This window comes from Bactrocera neohumeralis, chromosome 3 (genome assembly GCF_024586455.1).
Source record: "Bactrocera neohumeralis isolate Rockhampton chromosome 3, APGP_CSIRO_Bneo_wtdbg2-racon-allhic-juicebox.fasta_v2, whole genome shotgun sequence".
NCBI classification, from domain to species: domain Eukaryota; kingdom Metazoa; phylum Arthropoda; class Insecta; order Diptera; family Tephritidae; genus Bactrocera; species Bactrocera neohumeralis.
Window position 1 is genome coordinate 13,575,956 of NC_065920.1, and position 27,896 is coordinate 13,603,851.

A 27,896-nucleotide genomic window follows, 5' to 3' on the forward strand; every position below is an offset into this window, starting at 1 on the left:
AATTATTATATGCAACTATTATTAAAGCACATTACTAGTTGCAATAACAGTTTACAACACGATTACACTTGCTCTGCTGATTAACTGCTTACTACACTTACATATCTGGTGATTAAATGCACATTATAGCCAAATATATCAGATACAACAACATATATTTACTAATTTGTAATCTTTAATCAACCGCAAGCAAACAATAAACATTTCATATAAGTAAATAAGTGACGAAAAAACGCACAACAACACACTCAAAACAGATTAATTTTGTGCAAGTATAAATTGTAAATAAATGAGAAGTAAGCTTAAATCGATTCTTGTTGTTGGTTTTCTAAACAGCAAGTATTTTATACACACTTTCTCCTTGCTCACATTGCTGATCACTAAATCTCTCGTTGCATTGTGGCTCATGTATCTGTTTGCGTTGTCAGTGGCTTATGTCTTGCGGCAGAATGCTAGAAGAGATTATTTGTGTTTGATTGACATTCAAGTTTAATCGATAAATGCTCATAAACAAACATATTTCATGAATACAAGCATATTAGAGAGATAAATTTTTATTTTTGTTTTCTTATTATTTCAATTTTGACTATTTACTTTACCGCTCACTGGCTGGCTTAAAAGTATCGTTTATATGAGTGGACGCCAAGATTTTCAAATCTGTTAAATTGGTTTATAAGATATAAGAATTGATTTGAGTGGCGCAAGCTTTGATATTTTGAAAAGATAAATCGTTTAAAAAAAGTAATTTCTTGTAATAACGAATAATTACTTTAGATGAAAAAATTGTCTGCTTCGATATGTAACAATGGGAGAAAAACCGCTCCATTATACAAGTAGACGGGGATCCATTACGAAGTTCACTATTTTTTTTAAGAAATAATGCTAAAACTTCAAATTTAATGTCAAATGTTTACTATCATCCGAAAGAACATTCTGCACTTATTTTTTGAAAATCATCTCTTTCAAACGTTGGCCGCGACTGCGTCTCAGATGGTCCATTCTGAGTCCAATTTTCGATAACTCGTTAGAGCATTTCGACTGGTTATTGGCGAATGACACGCATGATGTTTTTCTCCAGCGCCATTGCCACTCTGCTGTCGGAGTAAATGCACACCGCTCTGAAAGAGATGCACTTCCTTGCAGTACCTACATATATCGGCAACTTGATAGCAGTCACTCCTCAGCCACTTCTGTCTGAAAAACATTATAGTAGTCTTGTAGTCTAAAGCTAAGGTTCATGGAGAGCTTGTTACAAATAACTCTTCCTCCAACCTTTGATATTAGCTTCGACACATCTGTGACAACACTTTGGGTCTGAGGCTATCTTCACATTTCTCAAGTACTGAAGCATTTTATAGCACGCTATTTATATCTCTTATATTTCTTATAGTCTATTCATTACAAAGTAAACAATACCAACAGCCGTCTATTTCCAGTCAAGCTTCGATTTGTCATTTACAGGTTGCGCTGTCAATACGTCAGTACTTTGGTTGACTTGCTTTGTCTGCCAAAACCGGCAATGATTGACGTCACACATCAGACCCCTGAAACGAGCGCAGTGGTAGCAGTCCAGTAGTAGTCAATATGCCATTCACGTCACGCAGCTCAAAGAACTACGACATCAACAAAAATACTATGAGACTTGAGTTGGAATTGGCCAATACTGAAATTAATTTCACTACCAATACACAGAACACACGCATACAAGCGAATAAATAAGCAAACACTGCTTGGCTTCAAATGACACTCGGCATAATTTCGAAAGCAGGTGCGGCTTGACAAACGTGTGCGGCAAATAACAAACAAACAAAACGAATAAATACAAGCACCAGCAAAAACGTTAGAAAAGGGAAAAAGGAAAAGGATTTTTGCGCTTTTCCGCCCACTTTTTGCCTTTCTAAGTTGATTTGGAAAATTCAGTTAGCTTAGCTTTGTGGCAGGAAATGGTCTAAACGGGAGCCTTTTAAGCGTCAGCTCAGCTGGTTTGTGTATAAATTGTGGGCGTTTTCTTTATTTTTGTATTGTAGGCGGTGTATGACTGTTACTGCGGTGAGCACTACGGCGAGCAGTGGGGAAAAACGTCATTAATGTCCTCTGTGTGCATAATACTGGTCACTTAGCAGTTTACGATATTGATTTAGCCGCGTCCACTGCACAAAAAAAAACAGAATGTAAGTGAATTGCCAATGTGTATGTTTGTTCAATAGCTTTGCGGAAATTGACAGTTTTATTGAATTTCTGTGTTTTCATTAATCAATTAAACCAACCACTAGTACACAAACAAATACAAAGCCCAAACGCATTTTGTCGCTTTGATGAAGACAAATAGTGGCGAGAACTTGTAAAATCGCAAAAATGGCAGCAATCGCAGTGTACTGTTAGTGAAGCCAATTTATAAAAGCCATTTAGTTTTTTTACAACAAAAAACTGAAGAGCGAAAAATACGCCAAAGAATTTTTATAAAAAGTTGCTAATCAATCATCGATACTAAACGAATTTTGCTCACAAAAAAATTATTTGAGCAGTGCTGTCATACGCAAATATAAAAGAAATTTTTAAAACGCTTTTAATACCAGCTTGTAAAAATATTACTTTAATTCTATAAAAAATACTCACTGCTGCTACTATATATGGCTATATACTATATATGGCTTTGTACAAACATCATCTTATAAGAGTACTTATCAACGATTAGCTGTCAAGCACAGGCGTTTGAAATATTGACAACCAAATATAATGGACAAAATATGCAAAATCTTCTATATATATATGCATGGTACACATACATATATAATATATGGTATATACGTTGCTTAAAGTTTCAAGAGTTCTTTCCATATATTGTCACCTAAAATGTTAAACAACGTAACAACACAAAAAAAATCGAAATTAAATTTTTTATTGCTTACAATTCACTACATCATATTACATCTATATATGTATGAATACATAAAATTTTTGGCTTCCGCTATAACCAATATATAACCATTAAAATAGCCATTTTATAACCAAAACTCAAAATTTTTTTTTTCTTTCATTATATCGTTTTTCCTTTTTAATCACATCACATATATGTATACATAACATTTTAGGCTTCGGCTATCAGTATAACCAAAACATAACCAATTATAATAACCATTTTATAACTAAAACATAAATTTCAAAATATATTATATTGTTTTTCATTCTAAATCATATTACATATATCTATAGAAAAAATTTTGGGCTCCCGCTTTCAATTATAACTGATATATAACCAATATATAATCATTTTATTACCAAAACTCAAATTTTGTTTCAATATAAGTGGTTTCTATTATATCGTCTTTCCTTCTAAATCATATTACTTATATGTGTACATAAAACTCTAGGCTTCCGCTAACTCTCTAAACCAATATATAACCAATTATTATAACCAAAACTCAAATTTCGTTTGAATATGAGTGGTTTCTGTTTTATCGTTTTTCCTATGCCTGCACAACTATGAAAAGTGATATTACGATAGTTTGCATTTTAGGAGGCGATATGTATGCATATCTCTATCTGTAAAATAAACCAAAACTTTATTGGTCTAAACTTCCATGCATTTGTGCGCTCAAACTATAAAACTTATGTAAATTAATCTGCAAAAACTTTGTACACCCGAATCACAAGAATTTATTGAAACTAAATGGAAATACTTGTTTCATGCAATATTTATTTGAGATTTTGGGATATGAAAACGTTAATATAGTACATGATTGAAATTGGTTTTTCTCTTCTAAGCACCGAATAGCAATACAAATTAGTTTGCTTTTAAGAGAAAATAAAGTTATATTTAATTAGATACTAATTAAAAAATAATAACAAAAAAGTATTGAACATCAATAATCAAACCTCATTCAATTCATTTTTAAAAAGATTGCAGCAAAACTCACAAATATCAGTCATTACAGAAAAATAAAAACAAAACATTTTAATAGACCAAAAATAATTTTAAAAAATTTCTGTTGCATTACATGGCATTTCAGTAATTAATTAAATTATTTTTGTACTTAAATGAAATGAGATTTGTCTCCCTAACACAATGAGAATTAATTGCTTACATTTCACCACTTTCTTATGTTGTCATTTTACTCTCTAAATACCGTTTTTATTGGCGCCCGTACTTAATGACCTCTTTTATAAATAATTACTGTTTATTTATTATTAAGCGCTAATTGTACTTGCGTAGTTATATAAATACTTGGCAGTTCTCAGAATTCCCACAAAATTAATTTGCATGCAGAAACGCTGCTCTGTCTGAAAATGTAATTCAAATGAAGTAAAATTTAAAAACTCGGTCATAAAAAGAGTTTATAATTATATACAGACTATATTAAGTTTTCCATGTAGTATGTATGTGACACCCAGAAGGAATCTTTGCAGACTTTGTATGGTATATAATTAATCAGCGTGACTAGCTGACTGGAGTTGGTTGTTATTGTAACGAGTACGTAATCCCCTTTAGGATGATAGGGATTAGATAAGATGTCATCGACGTCATCCAACGGTAGGCCCAGGTAACGTGCTCTTTCGACGGGGTCGGACCAAAGCAAGAATGGTGTGAGATGAGTAGGGTTGGTAGGGCATGCAAAGAAGTGGCTAGTGTAAGCTGAGACTCATTGCACGCTGGACATTTGTTTGATATGTCAGAATCTATTCTGGATAAGTAGGGGTTTAACCTGCTACAGTATCCACAACGAGGATACGCAAGGATCACTCTCGTTTCTCCCGGCAACTCGAGCTCTTCGTCTGCAATGGGTGGTAGCTTAACTCCAAGTACTGAGAGGGAGTCGGTGAAGGTATTAATGAGTCCACTGTGAGTGGCGGTTAGTGCTTGTCGGAAGTTAGTTGTGCTCCTAGGCCATTCCGCTCCAAGAAGGTGACTGCAGGGATGATTTCTATGAAATCACCACAGAAGTGCTTGGAGGGAACTTCATTATGCTCCTTAGCTGGGAGCATATGGGCCTCACTATGCAGGTGTTCGATGGCAGACAGCAAGAGCCATTCTGTCGTAGTCCGAAGTACAGTGTTTTGACATGATTGCGGCTTCCTCGTCTGCGTTTCACTGCATCCAGGCGACCATATTGGTGCGGCGTAGTTAAAGGTCGGCCGGCCGATTTCCTGGTATGTTAGCCAACAATGTTTCTTTGTCTTTTCCACATATGCTGCCGGCTAGCGAGGATTTTGCGGCGGCTCTGTATTTTGGCAATAATCGCTATCGTGTGAAGAGTGAAGGAGCATAGGCGGTCAAAAGTCACACCTTATACACTTAGGGCTATCTACAGCCAGAATTTTACCACATAAACTGAAATATTAAAGTCAAAAGTGTGCTCCTTCGTCCAGTTTGTGAAAATGGTCGCTGTGGATTTAGTGGGGAAGAGCGTTAAGTTCCGTGCAACGAGGAAACGAGAAAGGTCGGAGAGATAGCTGTTTACGTTTGAGCACATGCCATCGATTACATTGCCCGACGGAGATTTAGCAGTCACGACCGTCGGTCCGTATGTATTTATATACGCGAACTAGTCCACACACCATTTTCTCTCCAATTACGCTTATTTGTCGAAAACTCTGACATCGAATCTCTATAGCATAAAGCTGCCACTGACTGAACTGATCGATCAAAACCAACATAATGTTAATTTTATACCATTTTATGCTATAAGAAATGCGCCTTCAAAGTTATTATAACTGGGGTGAAGCCACACTAAAGAAAATCGTAATCCTTGCATATTAATCTTAAAATTAAATCTTAATTAAAGTGTCTCAATGACCATCTTACAATCTAATCTCTCAATAAACGTCAACAATTGGTCGTAATAAATATGGATAATAAAGAGAAACCCGTGCGCAGCAAGAAATCCTTAACACAAAATTATATTTTTATAGCACATACTTTATATCCTTTCCTTTCTATGTTATTAATTCCACTTTTGCTCCACTTTTAGCCGTCTTCCTTACACCACAACAACAGAGTATAAAGAAATCACTATAATAATCAGCTAAGAATCAATAAGCTCTGCAGCTGCACCTCCAATGGAAATACAATCACCTGTCTCTTGTTAACCACCATCAGCCAGCTTTAGTCCAATTAAAAATATAACCTTATTGCCCCTACTCATTAACTCGTTCGACTTAGTGCAATCGACTCACTTGCCAACCCGCCTATATTTAGCATGTATACATATCAGCTTATAGTGTGTGTGTACATAAGCGAACAACTTTCCACTAACACAGCCACAGCAACACAGATGGCGACAATATAGAGCACGTTGCATTTGTAACGAATCCCACCAGTTGAACGGCAAATGATTTTGCAAAATTTCTGCAACGTTGCGACATTCGTCTGGGGAATTTCATAGCGCCGCACAAAGAGCTGAAATGTAGACGAGGGGGTGTGGGTGACAACAAGTGGTAAAGGCTTAACTTCTCCCTCTGATTTTATGCACCTGTGACACAATTTCCACGCCTCTATGAAATTTTCGCTTTTATTTTTACTGCGGCTATCCCCTTCCGCTCTTTTGTTTCATTTCTTTTCAAGCAATCAATTTTATTGATTGGATTTCACTCGTTCAATATAGTTAAGCCTGTGTGCAGAGTGCGTCCATGGTTAGACGAGGTAACGCTATCAAAAATATACATTCAAATATATGTTTATGTAGTTATGTACATAACAGCTTAGCTGAAGGCTCTATGAGTAAGAGTGAAACCTGGCACAGCTTTTAAAATAAAGCTACAAAGGAAAATATGTGTTTATTATAAATAGATAAAACATATTCTCTCATCGCCTGGTTACAAGGGGGTTCTCTGCCTACTTCACTGGATCATGGTTTTCAATGATCCTGGTTTGAAGAAGTAGTTCTCATGGTTGCGAGAAATTTTCTGAATACCGTGGGCGAGTTAGCTCAAAGCAACCTGGCTGCTGAAAACGATCTCTTCAAAAACCCTAGCAATACCGAATATATACTAAGATGCACAAAATAGCGGAGCCGTATCTACCATCAACAGAGGGTATGCGTCTTCAGCGTACTGACAGAATTAAGGATGTAGGACTTATCCTAGAGAAGCTCTTGTGAAAACCCAACATCGAGGAAAGAAAAAGGGCGGTTAGTTGCCCTTTACTGCTGCAGGAGAGTCATTGGGAAAGGGTGGGGCCCCCCATCAAAGATAGTTTTTTGGCTCTATGAAACCATAATTAAACCTATTCCACGTAATTCTAGATGGTGGAAGACGCTTGAACAAAACATTTTTACAGAAAAACTTCTCACACAAATTTTTGAGAGTTTAACGGGCTGTTCTCATCAGCATTTGTGACGCAATACGAACCACACCAACTATGGTATTGAATACCTTGCTGCATATAGGCCCGGTGGACATAGCCACAAAGTGCCCTCACACTCAGAGAAACTGGGTACTTAGATAACTGCCAGCCTTTGTACTCGGGAATCCTCACACACTTTGATTTCATCCCAAAATACATAGATTATCAAACCGCCGAACCTAGTCGCAGCAGTCGCTTCTCTGCTCACATACTTTCGAGAGAGGCCTTGAAGAGGAAGGACTCGCTGGAGCTCATCCTACTTCAACGTGGTGACCATCCACTCCAATAGTAGGGCAGCGATATTAAACTTGAGTTCGCTGACTGTACGCTCAAAAGTAGTTAAAGGATGTCTAGACTCCTTATCTTATTGGGTGCCTGGACACAGCAGAATTGCAGGTAACTTTGAGGCTAATGAGCTTACTAGGACAGATAATTTAGTTTCAAGAATTGCGGAATTGGAACGGGAAGAAGCTACGTTGGCATCTTGTGGTTCACTACTGAGCTGTTAGACCTCAGACCAAATCAGGACTTGCTGGTCGACTACCTACAGCTATGAAGTTGTAAGGCGCTTCAAGACACTTTAGTGTAATTAATTTAGCACCTCAGGATCTTCTTGTCTCCCACCAAATTTTTGGCTGTTTTAAGTATATGCTCAGTTTTTCACTTCGCAATCAGCAAAAAAAATTCCAAACCCTAACGCAAAACTGCTTCCTAAAATACCTTTTCAGTTGAAAATATTCACCAAAATTTGCTTAGAGCCTCACTAGTCGCTTGTTATTAAGAGGTCATATCAAACGACAGTTGAATAATCCAAATATGCTGAGTTTTCCTAGAAATAATGCGGGGTTCTATATATAACTTGCTCATGTGATGTTATGACATTATTCGCACACTGTCAAGGAGTAAGCGCACTTCCCTTGCAACAAGCCCTGAACTTTCCACCCAACTAGCAGCAAATTATGGGTGTTAAATAACAATAAAGTGCAGAAACGTTTAATATTTAACCTTTAAGTACAAGTCCTAAAGTTATGTTATTGCATTACGTATAAATTCTTATTTCTGTTCGTATGGGTGTAAAAGTAAGTGGAAAATATAAATGGTAGTAACATTTTAATTTATGGTTGTAGGGGATGTAAGCAGTTATGTTTGAACACTTCAGGTGCAAATGTTTTACGAAAATTGCTAATGTTGTGCTGAATTAAATGACCTCTACACGGAACAGAACATAATTTGCAGAAAATTTACTGCAATGTTACCAACAGCATAACATTACACTGTAGCGTGGCTTGGTTAAGGTCACTGCTAGTAGTAGCTGTCAAACAGGAACATACAAATTAAATGTTTTTGAGAGTTATTATTTATGTTCGGAGCTCTACATGTTTTGTTAATCAAATTATTTTCAAAGTTACACAAGTAGGTATTTTTCTGACTCCGGCATCCGAACTGGTTCGGCCATTTATGGAAGTTTTAAAAGCGTTGGTCCTTAAACTGTCTTTTTCTAAACGATGCCCTCGACTTTTCGAGTTCTCTTATACCTTATTTATCTGAAATTTTTAGAGAATTATTTTTATAAATTTCTCTATATCTGGAACTAACTACATATATGCCCAAATTTAATTTTTACTATTTTTAAAAAATTCAAAATGGTCAAAACAAGTGGCGGAATATTTTTTTTAGGCATTCACCATTTCGTGAAAAATTTTTTCTAACTTTCATCAGAAGCAGACATTGCGATATTATTCTAAATTAATATTTTTTTGTTTCAGTTTCCTAGGAGAGTGAAATTATTTACTATAACTATTACATTGCCAACACATATTTTTGATTGTTTATTTTTTCCCATCGAAAGTGAAAACTCAAAGTTAATTTTAGCTCCTGCTTGCACTCCGCGACATCAAATTACACAAAAACTTTCACCCTAAAATATCTTCGTGTTTGTATGTGTGTTTTTAATAACTACTAAGTTTTGCATATTGCAGTTTTTTGGCTTTATACACTGAAAGTTTCTCCACAACTTGAGTGCATTTCGATTTATTGCGCCAACAATTAACCCGGGCGTATACTTAACCGTGTTGCCAAGAAAATTACCAAACGCCGTCATAGCAGCTGTGTTCATTGCCTTCTTGCCTTCTATATGCGCACCCACGGACTTACTTTGAGAGATACCATTTTTTTCGTCGCGCAGATGTTCAACTTTCTTAAAAGCATATCGAAAGTTAGACAAATAAGTATTTAAGTACATAAGTATGTAAGTGAACGCAAAGTGTGCTGGTATTTGGCGCATATTTGACTTTGTGCTCATTTCTTTAATGCTTTGAGCTTTCCGCTATTTTCACATACTTTAAGCACTTGAAGTGTTTGGCGGAAGTTAAATTTAATGAGAAATGAGTTTTAATTTAGAAAGAAGATTTTTAAGCTTTTACTTAACATTTCCATTTCATGCAAAATATGAATTGTGTAGTAGCGGTTGAAATGCAAATATTTGATAGTAGAGGTGCTGCTTAAATACATATATTTCCTAAATATAGTACTTTTGTTTTGTTTTTTTTTGAACTTTTGCTTTGCAATTAAAATTGTTCATCTTCCTTTGGCACACTTTTCTGCGACCATCTTGCCGCTAGTCAACTCCGTACTTATATTCTGCATTGTTGTTGGAGTTTTCATTTATTTATGATTGTTTTGTATTTAAATGTGAAGTTGCGAAACTGCTTGTGAAGTGCTTTTTATTTGAGTGCACATCCTCAGGCAGCACTGAAAACATGAAAGTTTCACAAAAGTTGCCACCAAAATTAAATTGCGATTTTTGGAGGTGCATGACGACATTAAAATAATAGAAAAGTAAAGTTTAAGAAATTTAACACTAAACAAGAAAAAATGTTAACTTCACTAGCACCGAAACTATAATATAAGAACTTTCAGCGTTCAGTTTGTATGACAGCTATATGCTATAATGACACGATCTGAGCAATTTCTTGACAGATTACTGCACTGCCTTAAGCAATAACCCATTCCAAATTTCAACAAAATATCTGGTAGAATTAAAAAGTTTTCTATACAAGCACTTTATTCTGATCGTTGAGTTTGTATGGCAGCTATATGATATAGTGAACCCTTCCGACAAATGACCAGCTTTTTGGTAAGAAAATGACGGTTGAGGGCTTAGTTCACATATATACAGACGGCTGGACCTACAAACATCGCTAAACCAACTCATTGTATAAACAAGGAAAGTTTGTGCAGCACAACAATGGTTCGCTCGCTTCCGTTCTGGAAATTTCGATCTACACTGATTAAAATTTTACACTGATGGAATAATGTCTCTAACGGAAAAATGGCAAAAAGTGGTCGACCAAAATAGTATATATTTGCTTATTTATTTATTAGTATAAATATACAAAAAATTGAAGTTTGATTAGAAATACGTAAAGCCTTTTTCGACTACCCAATATAAACTTTATATATTCTCTGAACTTTCCTCTTCATGTCCATGGTGACAAACTAGTATATTATTTTTCAACATTTAAGTACTATTTCTAAGTAAAAAGTTTAAAAATACCTCAACCAACCTCAACCTCATCTGTGCACACAAATGTAGTAAAAGCCGCTAGAACTTCAATTTGTCACGAGTCATCTAACAAATTAACAGAATTTGCGATAACGTATAAATTTCACACCAATTCTTCTTATACGCCAGCTTAAGACAGCTTTCTTTCTCGTCAAAATCACAGCAAAAAAATTCAGTTGGCGGCAAACGCAAAACTGTCTGTGACTTGAAATAGAAGCGCCACCGAAGTGTCTGAGGTTTTGGTGTCGTCCAATGCAATAATAATATTATGACTGCTAATAACAACAAACACAACAATATTACTGTAGAAGAAGACATGCTTACATACAAACATACATATGTATATACATACACGAAGACTTTATTGCCACATTTGAGTAACAGATATATACTGACACACACAAATAGAAAAATTCAAAAGAAAATCCACTGTGAGCTTTGGTAATGCTAATACGATTACGTTAAGCAGGGAAGCGGCTACATTAGAAACTCATATGTGCACACATACGTACATGGTACATAGATTTTCAAACATATCCACATCTGTATACACATTAAAGCTCGTCATTTTGAAAGAAATTTTTTACATTTCGATTTTTTATTTGGATTTATGTGCATACATTTGACCTTCGCATCACTTAATTTTTATTTTTATTGTTTGTGTTGAGATAAAAAAAGTTTAAATAAGAAGAAAATAACATTTGTGTCATAGATGCTAAAAAGTTGCTCATACGCCATGGGTCCATTGAATGTGAATTGTATTGTAAAGAACCTTTTCTGCTGTCGATATTTTGCAAGATGATGAGCAAAACACATTTAACTGTTGTCTCTGTGAGTTGTTTGTGGAAATTATAGATCTAATGGAGAATTGTAGCCTCTTAAAGCTTACAATAAGGAAGCTATATTGTTTATTTTGTAATATAAACAACAATATCAGCAAGTATTTCTAACGTTAAAAGTCTCAAGGCATGATAAATATGCACATTTCATGCTTTTAAAATACATTACTTAATAAAATATATTACTGTCAACTTTTCATCTAATAAAATAAAAATATTTTACATACTTTATTAGTATATTCCATTATAACACAGATTTGCGCCAGCACAACGCCGTGCAAACGACAAAACAGCAAACAACTTTCCACAAAAAAATTACTCCAACGCGCGTCTTAGACTCAATTATCTCCAAGTTATTGCTTTAACACCATTTTACTGGTGACTTTGATAAACCGCAAATAATTCGCGCAAATTTGCCAAGAATCTCAACGCAAAAATGCCACGTTGAAAGCTGCAAATAACGCAAATACGCCTAAACTTCAACGATAAACAGCACTAACGCCTTCGCCGCAGACATATTTATTACTTAAAAGTAATCATAACATTTTGACAGGCATCACCGAATGGCGGAATGGCGTTTTGTGTAGGCTTTGCGAAAATGTCAAAAGTTTGCTGCCATTTCGATTCCCAATAATCCCACGGGCTGCTGCCGCCACAGTGGAAATCAAGCAGTGCGTGTGCGTGTGCCAACAAGTTGGGGTGACAAATGATAGCAACGCACTGTGCCGCAATTACAAACAATTCTCTTAAATTGAGTCACATTGCAAGGCATGTGGGCGTCTGCTGGTGACTGCCGTTGGCGCTACGCCTCCAAATATTGTGCTTTGTGTGGGTGTGAAAGCAGCTCTGTCTTTATAGGTGCTTTAAAAGCATTTTAACGTAAATAAGAATTATGGCGAAAATGGCTTATAAATAAAAATTTAAATCAAATTTAATATACATACACATAAATGTTATTAAGTCTTTTTAAATTTATGGTACGAAGTTTTAAAGAAAAGTGTTACCTTATTTCACTTTAATATTATGCTTGTATTAATTTACAACTTCATTCAGCGTTTTCATGTAAATTTTGAAAACTAAAATTGCCGCGAGCAATACACATGAGCTACTTGGGAATTTATTTTATCGTCAATCTGATACGAAACAACAATAAAATAAATTATAAATAACAAAAATATAATGACTTTTGTCTTTCTAGATTAACTCTGTGACACAGGCGATCAAGGTGAAATGAAAGTTAATGTGAGAGAACGTGCTGAATCACACTATTGGATTGTAAGTACAAACTATAGTTTAAATACTCACTTAAACAACTTTAAACATTAACACAAAGTCAAAAATTCTGAAAACATGTTTATATAAAAATTTCTACAGCACTTTCGAAATTTTCAGATTTTTGTACAGAAATTTTTAAATCTATTTAAATTTCAAAAAATGTAAATAAAGTGCTCCAGAGTTTTCTAAATTTCCAATCGACAAATATAGCTAAATTTAGGCTAGTTAAAGGTTCACTTCTGCATGAAGATTATTTTGGCAATAAAAACTTTCGATTCTTTTATTGGCCTTTTGAAGAATTTCTTAAACGATAATTGAAATATCTTCATTGAACACGAAAGCTTTGTTAACCACATCTTGTCTATAAAAAAAGTGATTTTCACCATACTGAATTTCACACAATAAACTGTTAAACGTGTCTAAACGTGGTTTTTAAGCAGAAAATTTAGTTTTATCATAAAAATATGTAATAATAAATAGTCACCGCCGTGGTTGGCTCGTATAAATTCCAGCAGAGAATCCCAATATCCAAATACTTTTTACAGAATTAGCGCCCTATATCAGCAAAAATACGCCGAATATCTTATCGACGTCAATCGTGTTGAGTTTATCTGCGTACATACATAAGCGACTTCACATAAATCCACAAAAATTGTCCAGTGATGCTAAAGAGCATTACCTTAAAGGCCGCCATTTTTGGTGAGCGCATAATCTCGTGGACCTGTGATAATGCGCTCACCAAAAATTTCCTTCAATAAATTTATTGCTTTATTGGCTGTATGAGAGGTAGCACCAACCTAATGAAACCTAAGGTCGTACACCTTCTCGACGTCGTACCTTCCCGGTGTTTGCTGACGGGCGGGCTTTGCTGTACAGAAGCGTGGCGTATTTGCTACAACAAGATAATGGTCCGAGTCGATGTTTGGTTCTCTGAGCATACACATGTCAAGGACACTGGAGGCATGTCGTCCATCTACCGCAATATGACCGATCTGGTTTCGAACTTTTCGATCTGGAGACTGCCAAGTAGCTTGATGCATTTCCTTGCGCTGGAATCTAGTACTACAGACAACCATATTTCGGGTCCCTGCGAAGTCGATCAGCCTCAAGAGCCATAGAGGCCGAATTTTCGAACGGTTGTACCAAAGATGACTTCTTTGCCCACGCTGACGTCAAAATGGCCAAGTCAACATACTCGAATTCGGGCACGAAAAAGTCGATAATAATGGCTCTATAGCGTTGTGCCCATTAGCTGTAACTTTACGGCGGGCATCATTTTTGGAGTTTTTTGGAACAATGGTTCCTTCTGACCCTAGAGCAAACCAAAGAGTGACATTGAGGATGTAGAGGCGTCTCAACAATGGCTTAGGGAGTAACACACTCCAAATTCAACAATTCTAACGTACCCATTCAATAAAAAGTGAGGTTTTTCGCTCACCAAAACTTTTTTGTAAAAGTCGGTATCAATGTTCATCTCATTTTAAGTGAAAAGAAATCTTTAATAATTAAGCATTATTTATAAGCGAGTTCTCAATTGCCAAAGAGAACTTTGCTGCTAACTGTATTAAATAATTTTTGTATGTTTATGTACCTGTCACGAGAAGGAAAAGGAACGAATTATAAACAATTTTGAGATTTTTTTTTTGAGATGATGATGTATCATTTAGATCATGAGATATAGTCTACGAATAAATAATTATACCATATATACATACATATGATTATACCATTTAATTTTTCGGTTTCAAATCGAAAATTTTACTTTATTCTCGCATATCTATTAAAATCAGCCAGGATAAAAATAAATTCATGCTTCACGCGTCGAATTTTATCAAAAAAAAATAATACTACATTGTGTTTTGTTGTTGTGTGTGCGCGAAATTAATTTCAAATTTATATTTATTCGGTAATACCGAATTTGCATGCACAATGAATCTTCTAATGAATGAGAACACACAAACAACTAAATAAAGCAAACATGTACAGATAAACAGCCACAATACGTGAGGGTAAATAATTTGCATGCAAATGCAACGCGCGCACATTAAACACACACACGGGCGCAGTATAAATGAACAACGCTGAATAACGGCGTATTTACTCACGAGTGTTACCGCCGTTGCACAGACTAGGTGCGGAAGGCAAATAAATTTGCTCACATATTGGCCGCAACCACAATACACTCCTGTAGCAACAGTTATGTGCGTGTTCTTGTAGATACTTGTATGTGGTTGAGTTGCTATTTAGCTGACGACGGTATTCCAGTGTTGTCGCTTTGCAGGCAAACGGAAAACTTTGAAAGAATTTTAAAAATTGTTTACACAAATGATAAATTTATGAAAACTGTATGTTGAATAAATATGTTTTCAACAGGGAATCATATACATTTTCGAAGCTTATCATGCAGAGCAATTTCTCGTAAAACTAAAGAGTAATATTTTTGCAAAAAATATTTGTATGTCCTGAACAGGGTATATTAAGTTTAGCAGGATGTTTGTAACATACAGAAGAAAACGTTGGAGACTCTACAAAATATATACACCCGCGGCCAAGCGTAACTTACCATTAAGAAATTTCTAGCGAAAACGTGTTCTATCACTCATTGTAAGGGTACTTGTTGCGGTAATGGAATTTTCCGGTTAAGTTTTAACGAAGTGATCTCTGACTTACACAAATATAAAATATTAAAAAAAAATAAGTTCTGTCAAAAAAGTAAAAGTAAACCAGAACTAAAAAAAATGTTAGAAAGTGTTTGGGAGGAGGAAATTTCAAGCAGTGTTTTGGAGAAACTTGTTGGGGCAATGCCTGCTCCTATCGAAGCTGTAATATCCGCTAGAGGTGGACCGACGCCATATTAGATTTCCCGTTATTCTTTTTGAATATGTTGTAATTCCATTTTCAATTGAAACAAAAAATGTTGTTAAGTTATTACAAGAATTAGTAATAATGAAATTAAAGACTTGTGTGCAAATAAAAAAAGTTGTCTCAATTTAATTTTACAAATGGGCCAGATTAAAGTCAACAGTTAACCAAATATATTCGAGCCATCTATATATTCCCCGTATTCTATTAAATCCATAAAAAAAGTTACCCAAAGAACGAAAAAATTTAAAAGAGTGAAAAAATATCAAGTGGTAAGTTACGCTTGGCCGCGGGTGTAAATAAATAATCCGGAAACGGGCTGAGTCGATTTAGCCATGTCCAGCCGCCTTTCCGTTCGTCCGTGTGTATATGGTATATGCGACCAAGTCCCTCAGTTTTGGAGATATCGACCTGAAATTTTGCACACGCCTTTGTCTTTTCAGGAGACTGCTTATTTGTTGGAATCGGCGATACCGGACTACTATAGCATATAGCTGCCAAACAAACTGAACAATCCAAATCAAGTCCTTGTATGGAAAACTTTTCCATTTGACGAGATATCTTCAGGAAATTTGGCACAAACTGTTGTCCAAAAAAATGCCATAATCTCAGAAGAAATAGTTCAGATCGAATTACTGTAGCATATAACTGTCATACAAACTGGCCGACCAAAATCAAGTTCTTGTTAGGATTCTTTTGTATTTTTGATTGCGTTTTTAGTTCATACCTTCGATACAACTGCAGTTAACGCTTTTTCTGGTTTCTTTCTAAAATTCAGAGACAATTTTTACTCAAAAAACATACATCATATAACTAATTTTCGTTTAAAATGGCAACACTGTAGCAAGCTTTTTCGCAACAACTCATGCCTGCATTAGACGCCAAGCACAAATAAATTAAAAATACACATATTTATGTATTAAACGTCAAATGTAAATATTTAGATGATGTTACTGTTAACATTCGTTTCATATACACAAACATTTGTATGTATGCGTTTGCAGTGCATGTTTGGTTTTCATCGGTGCCCGGATACATGATGTTGCCACACCGAGATACTGTTGATTTGTTGACTGCCAAGAAATATAATTTTTCATACAATTGTAAAACAATAAAAATCAATCGTCACTTGAAAGTTCATTTTTGGTTTGCATTCGAGCGCATTCCAGTTTTTCCACACACATACAGCCACCCAAGCACTCACTTTGTACGCCTTGGCAGCGTGCCAATACAACTGCAAAATCTAAGAGACGTAGGAAAAGCGAATGCATGCCAAAAGATAACCGAAAATGTCAGCCACAGTGCAATGTGCAAAGTCTGCCTAATGTTGTCCATTAACTACTGTTTGCTGGAATTATTTGTTGTTTGCCCGTTATGTGGTTTCATTTTTCGCCAACTCATTGCGAGTGTGACATGCCAAAAACTTTTCACTTGGCTTCAAAGAATTGCATTCTTGCATGCAATCGCGCACATAATTCGTGCTTAAATTGTCATCAATTTGCTATATAATGACAGCAGGCGGCTGTCTAAATGATTCTATGCGCCGTAGGCTCGAGATATTAAGGCGTCATTAGCGTGCACAATTGACGACAATCAAGTAGGGGTGTGCTGTGTAATTACATTCCTTCTTGGCAGACAAACGTTGCCAGTAATATCGCAGAAGCGCAAATTAAGGCTGCGTTGAGTGACTTATGTTGTTAACAGTTAATTAGCCAAAATTATAATGCTAAATGTCGGGTGTGCTGTGAGTGTGATGTTATAAAATTACATTCAAATGGTAACATGTTAACGGTAAAAATGATGTATTTTTGACCTAAATCGCTTACACCTAACTATGCACCCGTTGAATGCAGAAATAATGAGCTTTTTATCGGACCTTTTATTTATGATAATCTGCTGATCTGGTTTATGAATAGAAATTTTAGTTAATTGTATTATACGATGAAAATTTTCATACATTTCATTGACTCTTCAGAAATACTTTTTAAGTAAAAGGACCTATGTAAATATACTGAACTTTCAAATAAAACTCTCTAGATCGTTTTGTATTAGATTTAGTAGTTCAATCAACAGTAGTGAAGTAGAATGCAGCATAGAGAATAATTCGAAATTAATGAACACAACATTTTTTTAAAGAAATCATTCGTTTTTCGTATTTTTCGGTGTCTTACACCGAGATGAAAACCACTTGAGCGACATGGCGTATGAGCAATATTAATGTCTAATACATTGTGTGCGACTTCTTAGAGAGATGGCAGGAGAGCTTGACTTCTCTCGCGAGTTCATTTAAATCATTTTGGAGGATATTTTGGGTATGAACACGTTCTTGCTCAACTCGTCCCAATAATGCTGAAATTTTTTCGACGAAAGTACCGTATCGACGTAACTGTCCATAAAACATGGATGTATAAGTTTGATATACAAACAAATCAACAGTCATCCTAATGGTGAGAAAAGCCGAGCTTAAACCAAAAAGGCACACCAAAGCCGCTCAAAAATCAAGGTCATCATTGGCTCCGTATGCTTTTTCTTTTCCCCAAACTGAAATTTCCGCTCCGTAGAACACGTTTTAAGTCGACCGAAGAGATAAAGCAAAATTCGCTAAAGGAGCTGAAATCCATCTCAAAAAGTGTTTATGAATGTTTAGAGAACTGGATAAATCGTTGGCGTAAGTGTATTACATCTGTTAGGGATTACTTTGAAGGCGACAAAATAAATATTGATGAATAATCAAATATTTTGTGTTTTATTAACAATTTCTGGGTACTTTTTTGTCACTTTGTATATATGACCGAGCGCCTTGAACCCGACACAAATCAGCTTAGGTATTTTATTTGCTATTTCGCTAGCTTTTCTGGATGAAAAGTGTCCTGAAAATTTGAGATTTACTATCATTCAAGCCTGATCTTTCCATAGCGAATCTGTCAGAAAGGGCAATATAATGTTACCAAGTAAATTGTAATACACATTCAGCATAATAATACATTAACACATTTAATTTCATTAATTGAAAAATGCTATTACAAATTTAAAACCTTCAATGTTTAAGGCTACTCATATTTAAACTCGCCCAACAATTTCAAGGATTGGCGACCCTGTTGCCACTATTGAATTTCATGCAGTAGGAAATATTACGCCAATTAAAATTCCCACCTAGTGCTGAAAAAGTAAACGCATGTCAAAATAATCCTTCACAGAGCGCCAAGCCCAGTTAACCATGATAACCAGTTGCAATTGCACACGTAACAAAGAACAAACACATACAAACGACCATACATACAAACACATATGCGTAATATGTCGTTCGAGACACCAGCTCATTGTGTTGCTTGAGATTGGCGATTATTCAGTGAATGTCGTTAACTGGGAAATAATACCAACGATTAAATAAATATGTTAAAAAGTAGTTGCTTAACAAAAGTCACTCATACGCCACGGCAACTGTGGTTCGGGTATTAAAGCTGATTTTTTTATATAAGAACAAGTAAGATTGGAAATATTTACGCCAATTTATAAGTAATAGTGCATAGAAGTTATATTTTAAAAATTTCTTATTTACTTTACAGACCATATTTTGGTGTGCCTTGGGTGCAATTGTCATAGCCGGTATCGCTGTAATATCATATTGGATACGACGATGCAGGTATGTTAAATAAATATATTTCACTTATTAGTATAATTTTATAAAATAGCTATTTAGTATTAAGTATCGTATTTGCTGAGGAAGATATTTCAAGTAATCTTTTAGTTGCAGGCTAATTAATTAATAGCGAATAATGTCTCTTTAATACTAGGAGACAATAACTCAAACGCATGACATTTGATTAATATATAACGAACTACATAATTATATAATATTAATATTTGTAAATAGGCTAGTTAACGAAATAATAGTTACTTAGATCATTATTTTGTTGTATTGGTAACTTAATATACATTTATAATGTTCTCTTTGAGCTTTTGACTTTGTATGAATACTTCGCTACAAGTGGACAAATAGTCATTGTGTATATATATAATAAATATACATATGTAAGTGTGATTTAAGAAATATATGCGGAAATTGAGTGTGTGTGTGTAAATATTGCAATAATTGCTGTATACTCACACATCCAAACGCCAATTAAACCAAAACTAAAAAAAGTAAGCAAGCATTTTTGGAGTGCCCTTGAGAGTATTTTAAACTCGCACGCATTTATGTGCCATATTGTAACGTGGTGAAAGGAAAATATGTAAAATTGCTTGTAACTAACTGAATGTGATGCTAGGTATGAACTCAGTTTTAGAAGAATACAGTATATAGTGCCACCGACTTAAGGGTGATAGACTAAACAAGTATAAAACCGACGAAATATTTTTGTGCCTGGTTTCCGCCTATTGAAAAGCTTTCATGCAAATATATAAAAATATTTGGAATATATAGCAACATTTTCAAAAGACCGACTTGAGAATTTGTAAAATAACCTTATACATATGCCACTACTTATCAAATAACTAAAAACACAACAATGACCCTCAGTGGTTTTAAGTTTCAGCGGCACACCAAGTGTGGTTTTCGTTTTCATACTTCGATAGAATTAAGCGGCTTTGAGTGTCGCTTGACTGTCGCAAATTATGGTTATATGTTCGTTGCAATAGTTGCGTCCGACTTATGGAAAAGACGTATGCCTGAAAAATGCTCAGAAAACTTCCCATAGGTATGGAGAGTTTGCGACTCCACTGCGACACACTTCTGCTGTCATTTGGAACAGTGTGTGTTTGGCTTCCTGACCAATAACTAGATAAAATGCTGTGAGCTCAAGCATGACTTCAAGTGTTGCGGTCGGGCATGTGCACATGGCACCCGTAATGCAGGAGCAGGCAAGTCGTTGCAGATTCGATAGTTGGAACCCTACCGAAGCCTGCGATGCTTTTGAATCCCATACGTGATTATCCACCGCCACCTTAAACGAGACGATGGTCGCCTTAGATGTTCAGCTCAACCCGAAGAGACGAATTCTGGTATCCCCAGGTGTAGTTTCTACTAGTCTGGTACGCAGTACGGCCTCTATCCATCTGCGCACCGGTGCTGCTACATTCCTTTTCTCCAGTGCCCTGGCTATGCTCTTGTGAGACGAGTTGTCAAAAGCACCTTTGATGTCAAGGAAGGCGCATAAAATTACGTCCCCTCCGAAGTTTACTGGTACGAAGCAATATTAGTTGATCTGCCTACTCTGTTAGCCAGCTCGTTCACTTGCACGGGTGCAATATTCAGCACCTTCGATCTTATTTCATGATCCATACTCTGTAATAAGAAGGAAGTTAACCTAATTGGCCTAAGGGATTTTTTCAATGAATATTCTTTGCTTTATACCTTGCGTATAAAGATCACCTTCGCAGTCCTCCATATTTTAGATATATATGACAGTGTGAGGCTATCCGTCATCAGACGAACAAGGTGTGGCAGTAAAATCTGATCTTCTTGTTGTGATAGTGCTGGAAAGATGCCGTCCATTTAAGATAAAAGGAACTAAGCAAATCACTAGCCTAAAAAGCGCTGGCCTCGTTAGATCAGATATTCGACGGCTTATGACTGACTCACAGTTTCACACAACTATGACAGATCTTCAAAGAGTAGGATTGCCTTTAAAGAACTCATAAAAACAAATTTTAGGCAGTAACACAGATCTACAAGGGAATCGTTCAAGTTTTAGGTTTCCCAATGAATCTTAAAGTGAATTTTCTTCAGAAAATTTAGGAGATGTGATTGAAGAGCAAGGTGAACGATCTCCATTTCACGGCAGACTAATATTGGATGCTTCAGAAAGACCTTCCTAATGGTTCCTACAAGCGAAAATGTACCAAAAAGAATCTCACTAGGAAGAAATAAAAATCTCAAACCAGCTCTCTATTTTCTTGCAGACTTATGTATTATTTGTATCCTTAAACGCATTTTTCCTAAAACTATATTTTTCAAATGTGCATGAGTGATTATCAGATTTAAATGACCTGATCACTAGCAAATTCTGCAAGTTCTGTGAACAGTTCTCCCTATGATGACTTAGAAGTGTTTTGGTTAATTGGAAAATTAAAATTTGGCTAGCCAAAAACGACAAAAATTTTGAGTAAAACACAACCTTTTTTAGCACTTTTTTTTTTCACTTATTCTTGTTTTTTTTTTTTATCACTGTCGTGGTAATTGTATGAACAATATTTTCTAAAAATATCGTATTCAAAAATTTTTCTTCAAAAACTAACTTCAAAAAAACATTGTATTTAAATTTTTCCAGTTTTTGGCTTCAAAAAAATTTGTGTATTGAGGAAAATTGTGTGTTCAAAAGAACAAAGCACACAGCTTAAAAAACGCTATTTTTTGGAATTGCAAATAGTTGTTTTTTTTTCTTTTTGCAATTCCAAAAAATAGCGTTTTTTAAGCTATGTGCTTTGTTCTTTTGAACACACAATTTCCCTCCATACACAAATTTTTTTCATATTTGGCACAGCCAAAAACTGGAATTTATGCATTTCTATTTCAAGAGGAAACAAATTGTAAAGTACTATACTAAATATATAAATATACTTACAACAATAAATGTAACAATAAAATTAAAAAGCACCAGTAGCTGCCTGGTCTGGAAATAGAGCTATTTATTCACTTGAGTGCAGCGCTCATGACAGGTCCACGTGTGAGCTTAGTACCGAACATATGCAAGCAAAGCATATGCGCCAATAAGTATGCATACATTATGTGCTTAAGTGTGTACAAATGAAGACACATGCGAATAAACACATACGTACATATAAATAATAAGCCGTTTGGCCGCGAAGACAAATGGCAACGTGACGCACCATACTAACCGTACTATACTTGAGTGCCAATTGTCATATGAATATGGCGAAAGAAACGAAAACACAAAATGGACTTGCCAACATTTACTAACTCGGAACCATTTTTGCAAATGAGTATATATGTATGTAGATGTATACACCTTCATTACACGTGAAAGGCTTTACTTAAATAACTTTTGTGTGCTTTCAACTAAAAGGAACGGTTTTTTAAGCGCCCATCGCGATAGCCTGCGCTACCTTGACGGCAATGACAGCGGCCACGAAAGCGACTGGCGATTATCTGCTGTTGTTGACAAGTTCAAGTACAATCATGCCAACCGAAATGTAAATGGAAATGTTTGAGCAGAGAAAAACATTAAGTGAACACACACGAGATATACATATATATGTTGTATACTCGTATATGTTTATGTATAGCTTCCACACAGGTAACTTTGACCAACAATGACAACATGTGGCTGAAAGAAAGTGCCGCTAACACTAAAGAGGATGTATTTAAATAAACATATATTTTATCATGCAATATACATTAATTGCGACAGCAACACACATGTTAATTGAAACGCCCAAAGCACGCTTATGCAACAGCGCAAACAGCATTCAAGGTCACAACCGATACATGCATACACACTCATGTATGAGCGTACGGGTATAATAGTTATAATTCGACCATTGCAAAGCCTCGCGCCATTCACACACACATACATGTATACAAACAATTGACAGACTGACAAGTAAATAATATGAAGGAGCAGCGACGCCAAACAATCAGGCACGACATGCCTTTTCAACAGACACACACACACACACACAGGCACAAGCACAAAAAAATATTTGTGTATCCGAAAGCAGACAACCTTTGGTATATGTCAACTGACATTTCGACAGGAAACACCCCCATAATAAATGGCAATACGCGGCTGAAATAAACATTAAACCATTGCCATCAAAATAATGACTGTTAAATTTATGGTGGACAAGTAAATGGCGCAAAACGGGGCGCAAAAACAACAAAAAAAAATAAAAAGGAAATTACAACAAATAGCGTTAAGGCCAAAAAGGTCAGCGTAGGCGTAAAACGAAAGGTGAAAGGTATTGCAAGCGAAACTGAAATTGCAAGCGTTGCCACAGTTTTGATTTTTTTTTTGTGGAAATGGTGCTTCAATTAGTTGGGATATCTAAGTGTCAAAACCCTATCATAAGGAGCATAAATAAAACTTTTTTAAAGCCAAGCTTTTCCGTAAATCCAAACTCTGCAGCTGGAGCAGCACCTCGACATTAAATATACACTTCTGGTAAAATTTTGTCCATATGGCAACTTTGAAAAATTATAATGAAAAAATAATTAATTAATAGCAATTTAGAGTCTCAATCATTTAAATATAAACAGCTTTTCCATGGTAAACAATTTTGTTTCCATTTAAAGGTCACAATCAATTTAAATATGAAGTCAAAATTTTTATAATGAAAAAATAATTAATTAATTTTTTTCAATTTAAAGGCTTTAATTGCCACAATCAATTTATATATAAACAGCACTAAATTTCCATAAGGCAACCATAGAACAATATATTTTTTTTTCAATTTGTTTGTAGGCATTTAAAGCAGTCACAATCAATTTAAATATAGGCTTAAAATATGTCAATATAATTCTTAAGTTTGTCTATATGGCAACACTGAAAAATAAATAAATTCTAAAAATACAGAAATTTTCTTTTTTTCCATATGAAACTTGAAAATAAATTTGTTTCTAGGCATTTTTAATTTAAATACATATAGACTTAAAATATGTCAATATAATTCTTAATTTTGTCTATATGGCAACACTGAGAAATAAAATGATGAAATGAATTGAAAATAAATTTGTTTTTAGGCATATAAAGCGGGCCACAATCAATTTGAATATAAACTAAAAATATATCAACTTAATCTTTATCCATATGGCAACATTGAAAATGAAAATTAATTGAAAACATTTTTTTTTTTTCAATTTGCTTGTAGGCAGCCACAATCAATTAAAATATGAAGTTAAAATTTATAGTTTGTTTTGTTCATATGGCAACGCCAAAAAATTAAAATTTATTTTTTGTTTTCAATTTATTTGTAGGTTTTAAATGCCCAGCAAACAATCATTTAAAAATTAAAAAGAAATATATTGCTTAGTTTTCTCAATATGGCAACTTTTTTTAACAATTTTTTTTTTGCAATTTGTAGTCACTTTAGGCAACCACAGTCAACAGTCAACTAAAATATGTAAATATAACAAATAAAATTAATGCAGCAATATATGTACAACAACTAAAGTAAATACAAACATTAGGTAAAATATTTTAAGCCAACAAATTCAGGGCCAATTATTAGCGCTTAGCCCCTGCTAACCATTTGGTCAGCGTCCTTTTACACCTAGTTCTTCTACTCCCCTCCCTATCTAATCCAATCTAACTTACTACTTTATATATACATATGCTTATATGCACTTACCTATATATTAGCTGACATGCTGTTGTTAACGGCTCGCTGTTAAGGACACGACATATTGTTATGCTCCAACCTTTTTTTTGTGTTGAGTAGCTTCAAGTATATTAGCGGGAAAAGGAATTTAGTATAATTTAGTTAGCGCTGAGTTGTAAAGCGAGTCACAACGCGTATTCCTAGAAATAGAGTTTGTTAAAAAAATTATTTGAGCGAAAATTTTACGCATGAAATTTGTTTGATATTTGAGTCTAGCCATTTAAAATATAACAAAATTTAACGGTATTAAAGTTGCTGTATTTTTGTTGATTGTTGTACAGTTAAGTGCCGCGAAACAGTTACTTCTTCATTAAAAGTATTATAGGTGCTTCTCCTGTGCACTTTATTTGTTATGAATTAATTGTTGCGCATACGCCACGTTGCACCTTTAAGAGGCGTTTTGATTTTGTGCGTCTTTTCAAATAAATTTGCGTTTTAGACATTGTTACTGGCAATTAAATTAATACATTATAATTAACAATAATTTGGTTTTGCTTTAATATATGTATTTAATATGTGAAACTGTTGTTGTGGAGACTAATTTGAATATTTTGATTGCTTGTGGTGTTTACGGTATGCCAAGTGTTGCTTTTGCTTCTTGTTTGGCAGCGCAAAAGTGGTGCAGTAATATAAGTTTTTCGTGATCTCTTACAATTTTCAGAATCTAACCAACTTATCAGTTTTATAGGCAATACTTTAAAGATTGAGGGCAAAACCAACGATTTGTTTCCATATTTTTTTCGAGTAACTTAAAATTAAGTTCAAAAAATTGTGAAAAATATTTATGAAATGTTTTAGGCGGCATATAAGTCTTTAAAATCATATTTTTAAAATGCCAACAAAGCTTAAAAGTAAGATAACAATAATATTTTGAATATATAAAGAGTTCTCTACTAGACTAGAAAAAGGGTTAACTTCACTGCGCCAATGCCATAACATCATTTACAGGTTTCTTATTTTTTGTAGGATATTATAAAAGGGTATAAAGAGATATTTTACTTGATTGTGATTGGTCAGTTTATCATATTTTTGAAGTCATATTTTTACAATGTAAACAAAGCTTTATTGCGATTGGTCAGTTTGTATGGCAGCTATATGCTATAGCAGAAATTTTGTTAAAATGTCTTGTCAAATAAAAATGTTTTCCTAACAAGAACTTAATTTGTATGCTTCAGTTTATATGACAGCTATATGCTATAGCGATCGAATCTGAACAATTTCTTCGGACATTGTATTGTGTCTTGAAAAACAACCTGTGCCAAAATTTCGTAAACAAATATCCTCAAATAAAAGAGTTTTTCATATAAACACTTGATTCCTCTTGTTGAGGTTGTATGCCAGCTATATGCAATAGTTGTCCGATATCAGCGGTTCCAACAAATAATAAGTGTATTGTGAAGAAAAAGACGTGTGCAAAATTTCTTATCGATATTTCAACAATTGTTGAAATAAATAATCAAAAAAATGCTCATGCCACAAATATTTCAAATATTTCAAAAAGTGATTTGCACAAATTTCGACAAGGGTATATTTTTCTCAGCTAAACAGTACCAATGCCATTTTGCCATTTTTGTACTTCATTTTCATTTCATTTCCCACACCAGTGCCAAATACCCCTTTGCTACGCACTTGTACAATGCACTTATCACTCATACGCCATGTCACACTTATAATTCAAATGTTATTCAACACCTGCTGTTGACATTACTAACGAAATTGTTGCTACGTTTCCCACCGAATTCAAACAATATTGTTTTAATCTAACAAACAGCAACTAATTGACCTCAACCCACTAAGCTGTGAATATAAAACCTGCATACAATGCCAAGTGGCGAACCGCTTGCAATTTCACATACTGAATTCACACAACACATACTGTGTTCAATGTGTGAATTGGCTGCCGACGCTACTGCTAGCATGGCGTAGCTGAACTTGTCATAAAAATTAAAAATCAATTTTTTAATCCGGTTAGTGCCACAATGACAAAGAAAGCAATAAAGAAATATGTCAGCAAGGGTTATATACGCACACATAAGCAAGCACATGTATACAAGTGACTGCAGCTGTTTGAGTGCGCTGTTGGACGCAGCAATGCCGCAAGCTAGCAAACGTGCTGAACCATTAAACCAAATACTATATACGCTGAAGCTGTGCATGTATGTACTGTGTGTATATGAATATATAAAAATATTAACATACAAATTTACATGTACGCGAACAAAATGCGCGTGTCTGTGTGCTTAAAATGGAATCGATTGCAGTAAACCCATTACGCGAGCTTAACAATCAACAAGAAGCCGCAATGCTCACCACTCAGGCATTTCACCTGCCCTTAAATACACACACAGACATGCATACATGTATACTTATTTATACTTGTATACTTATAACTGGCACATATGATGGTGTGTGTGTAAATAGATGTGCGCGCCGCAGAGGCAAAATAGAGACAACCAAACCATTAAAAAGACAATAACAATAAAGTGAAATTCAATATTTTTCGCTTTAACCAATATACTTTCGGCGAATTGGTTTCATTGTGAAACGCGAGCCGACGACGACGTGGCATTGCATTTTACTAGTACGCGCCGTTCGAAGAAATAGTGCTGGCGGAAAATTTCATTTTTATTTTTGCATTTTTTATACAAATTCGATAAAAGTTATTTCGGCGTAA

At 34.9% G+C, this 27,896-nt stretch overlaps 1 protein-coding gene and 1 long non-coding RNA gene across 8 annotated transcripts in view; one reads left to right on the plus strand and one right to left on the minus strand.

The window, feature by feature from the left end:
- The window catches only part of LOC126753129 (slowpoke-binding protein), an 86,976-nt gene that overhangs the window by 18,780 nt on the left and 40,300 nt on the right, over nucleotides 1-27,896 (plus strand). For 6 of the 7 annotated variants that reach the window (XM_050464315.1, XM_050464316.1, XM_050464317.1 and 3 more), the window contains exons 1-2: nucleotides 12,999-13,021; nucleotides 19,450-19,526. In XM_050464315.1, coding sequence (XP_050320272.1) covers nucleotides 19,521-19,526 — 6 coding nt within the window. In that variant the 5' untranslated portion in view covers nucleotides 12,999-13,021; nucleotides 19,450-19,520. Of the gene's footprint in view, nucleotides 1-12,944; nucleotides 13,022-19,449; nucleotides 19,527-27,896 lie in introns of those variants that run through there. The other variant, XM_050464318.1, reaches the window with a different exon arrangement.
- Nucleotides 362-27,088, minus strand: LOC126753139 (uncharacterized). The gene is made up of 3 exons (XR_007666092.1): nucleotides 27,043-27,088; nucleotides 25,193-25,362; nucleotides 362-452 (listed from the first exon to the last, which is right to left on the minus strand). It is a non-coding gene; the product is annotated as an uncharacterized LOC126753139 (long non-coding RNA).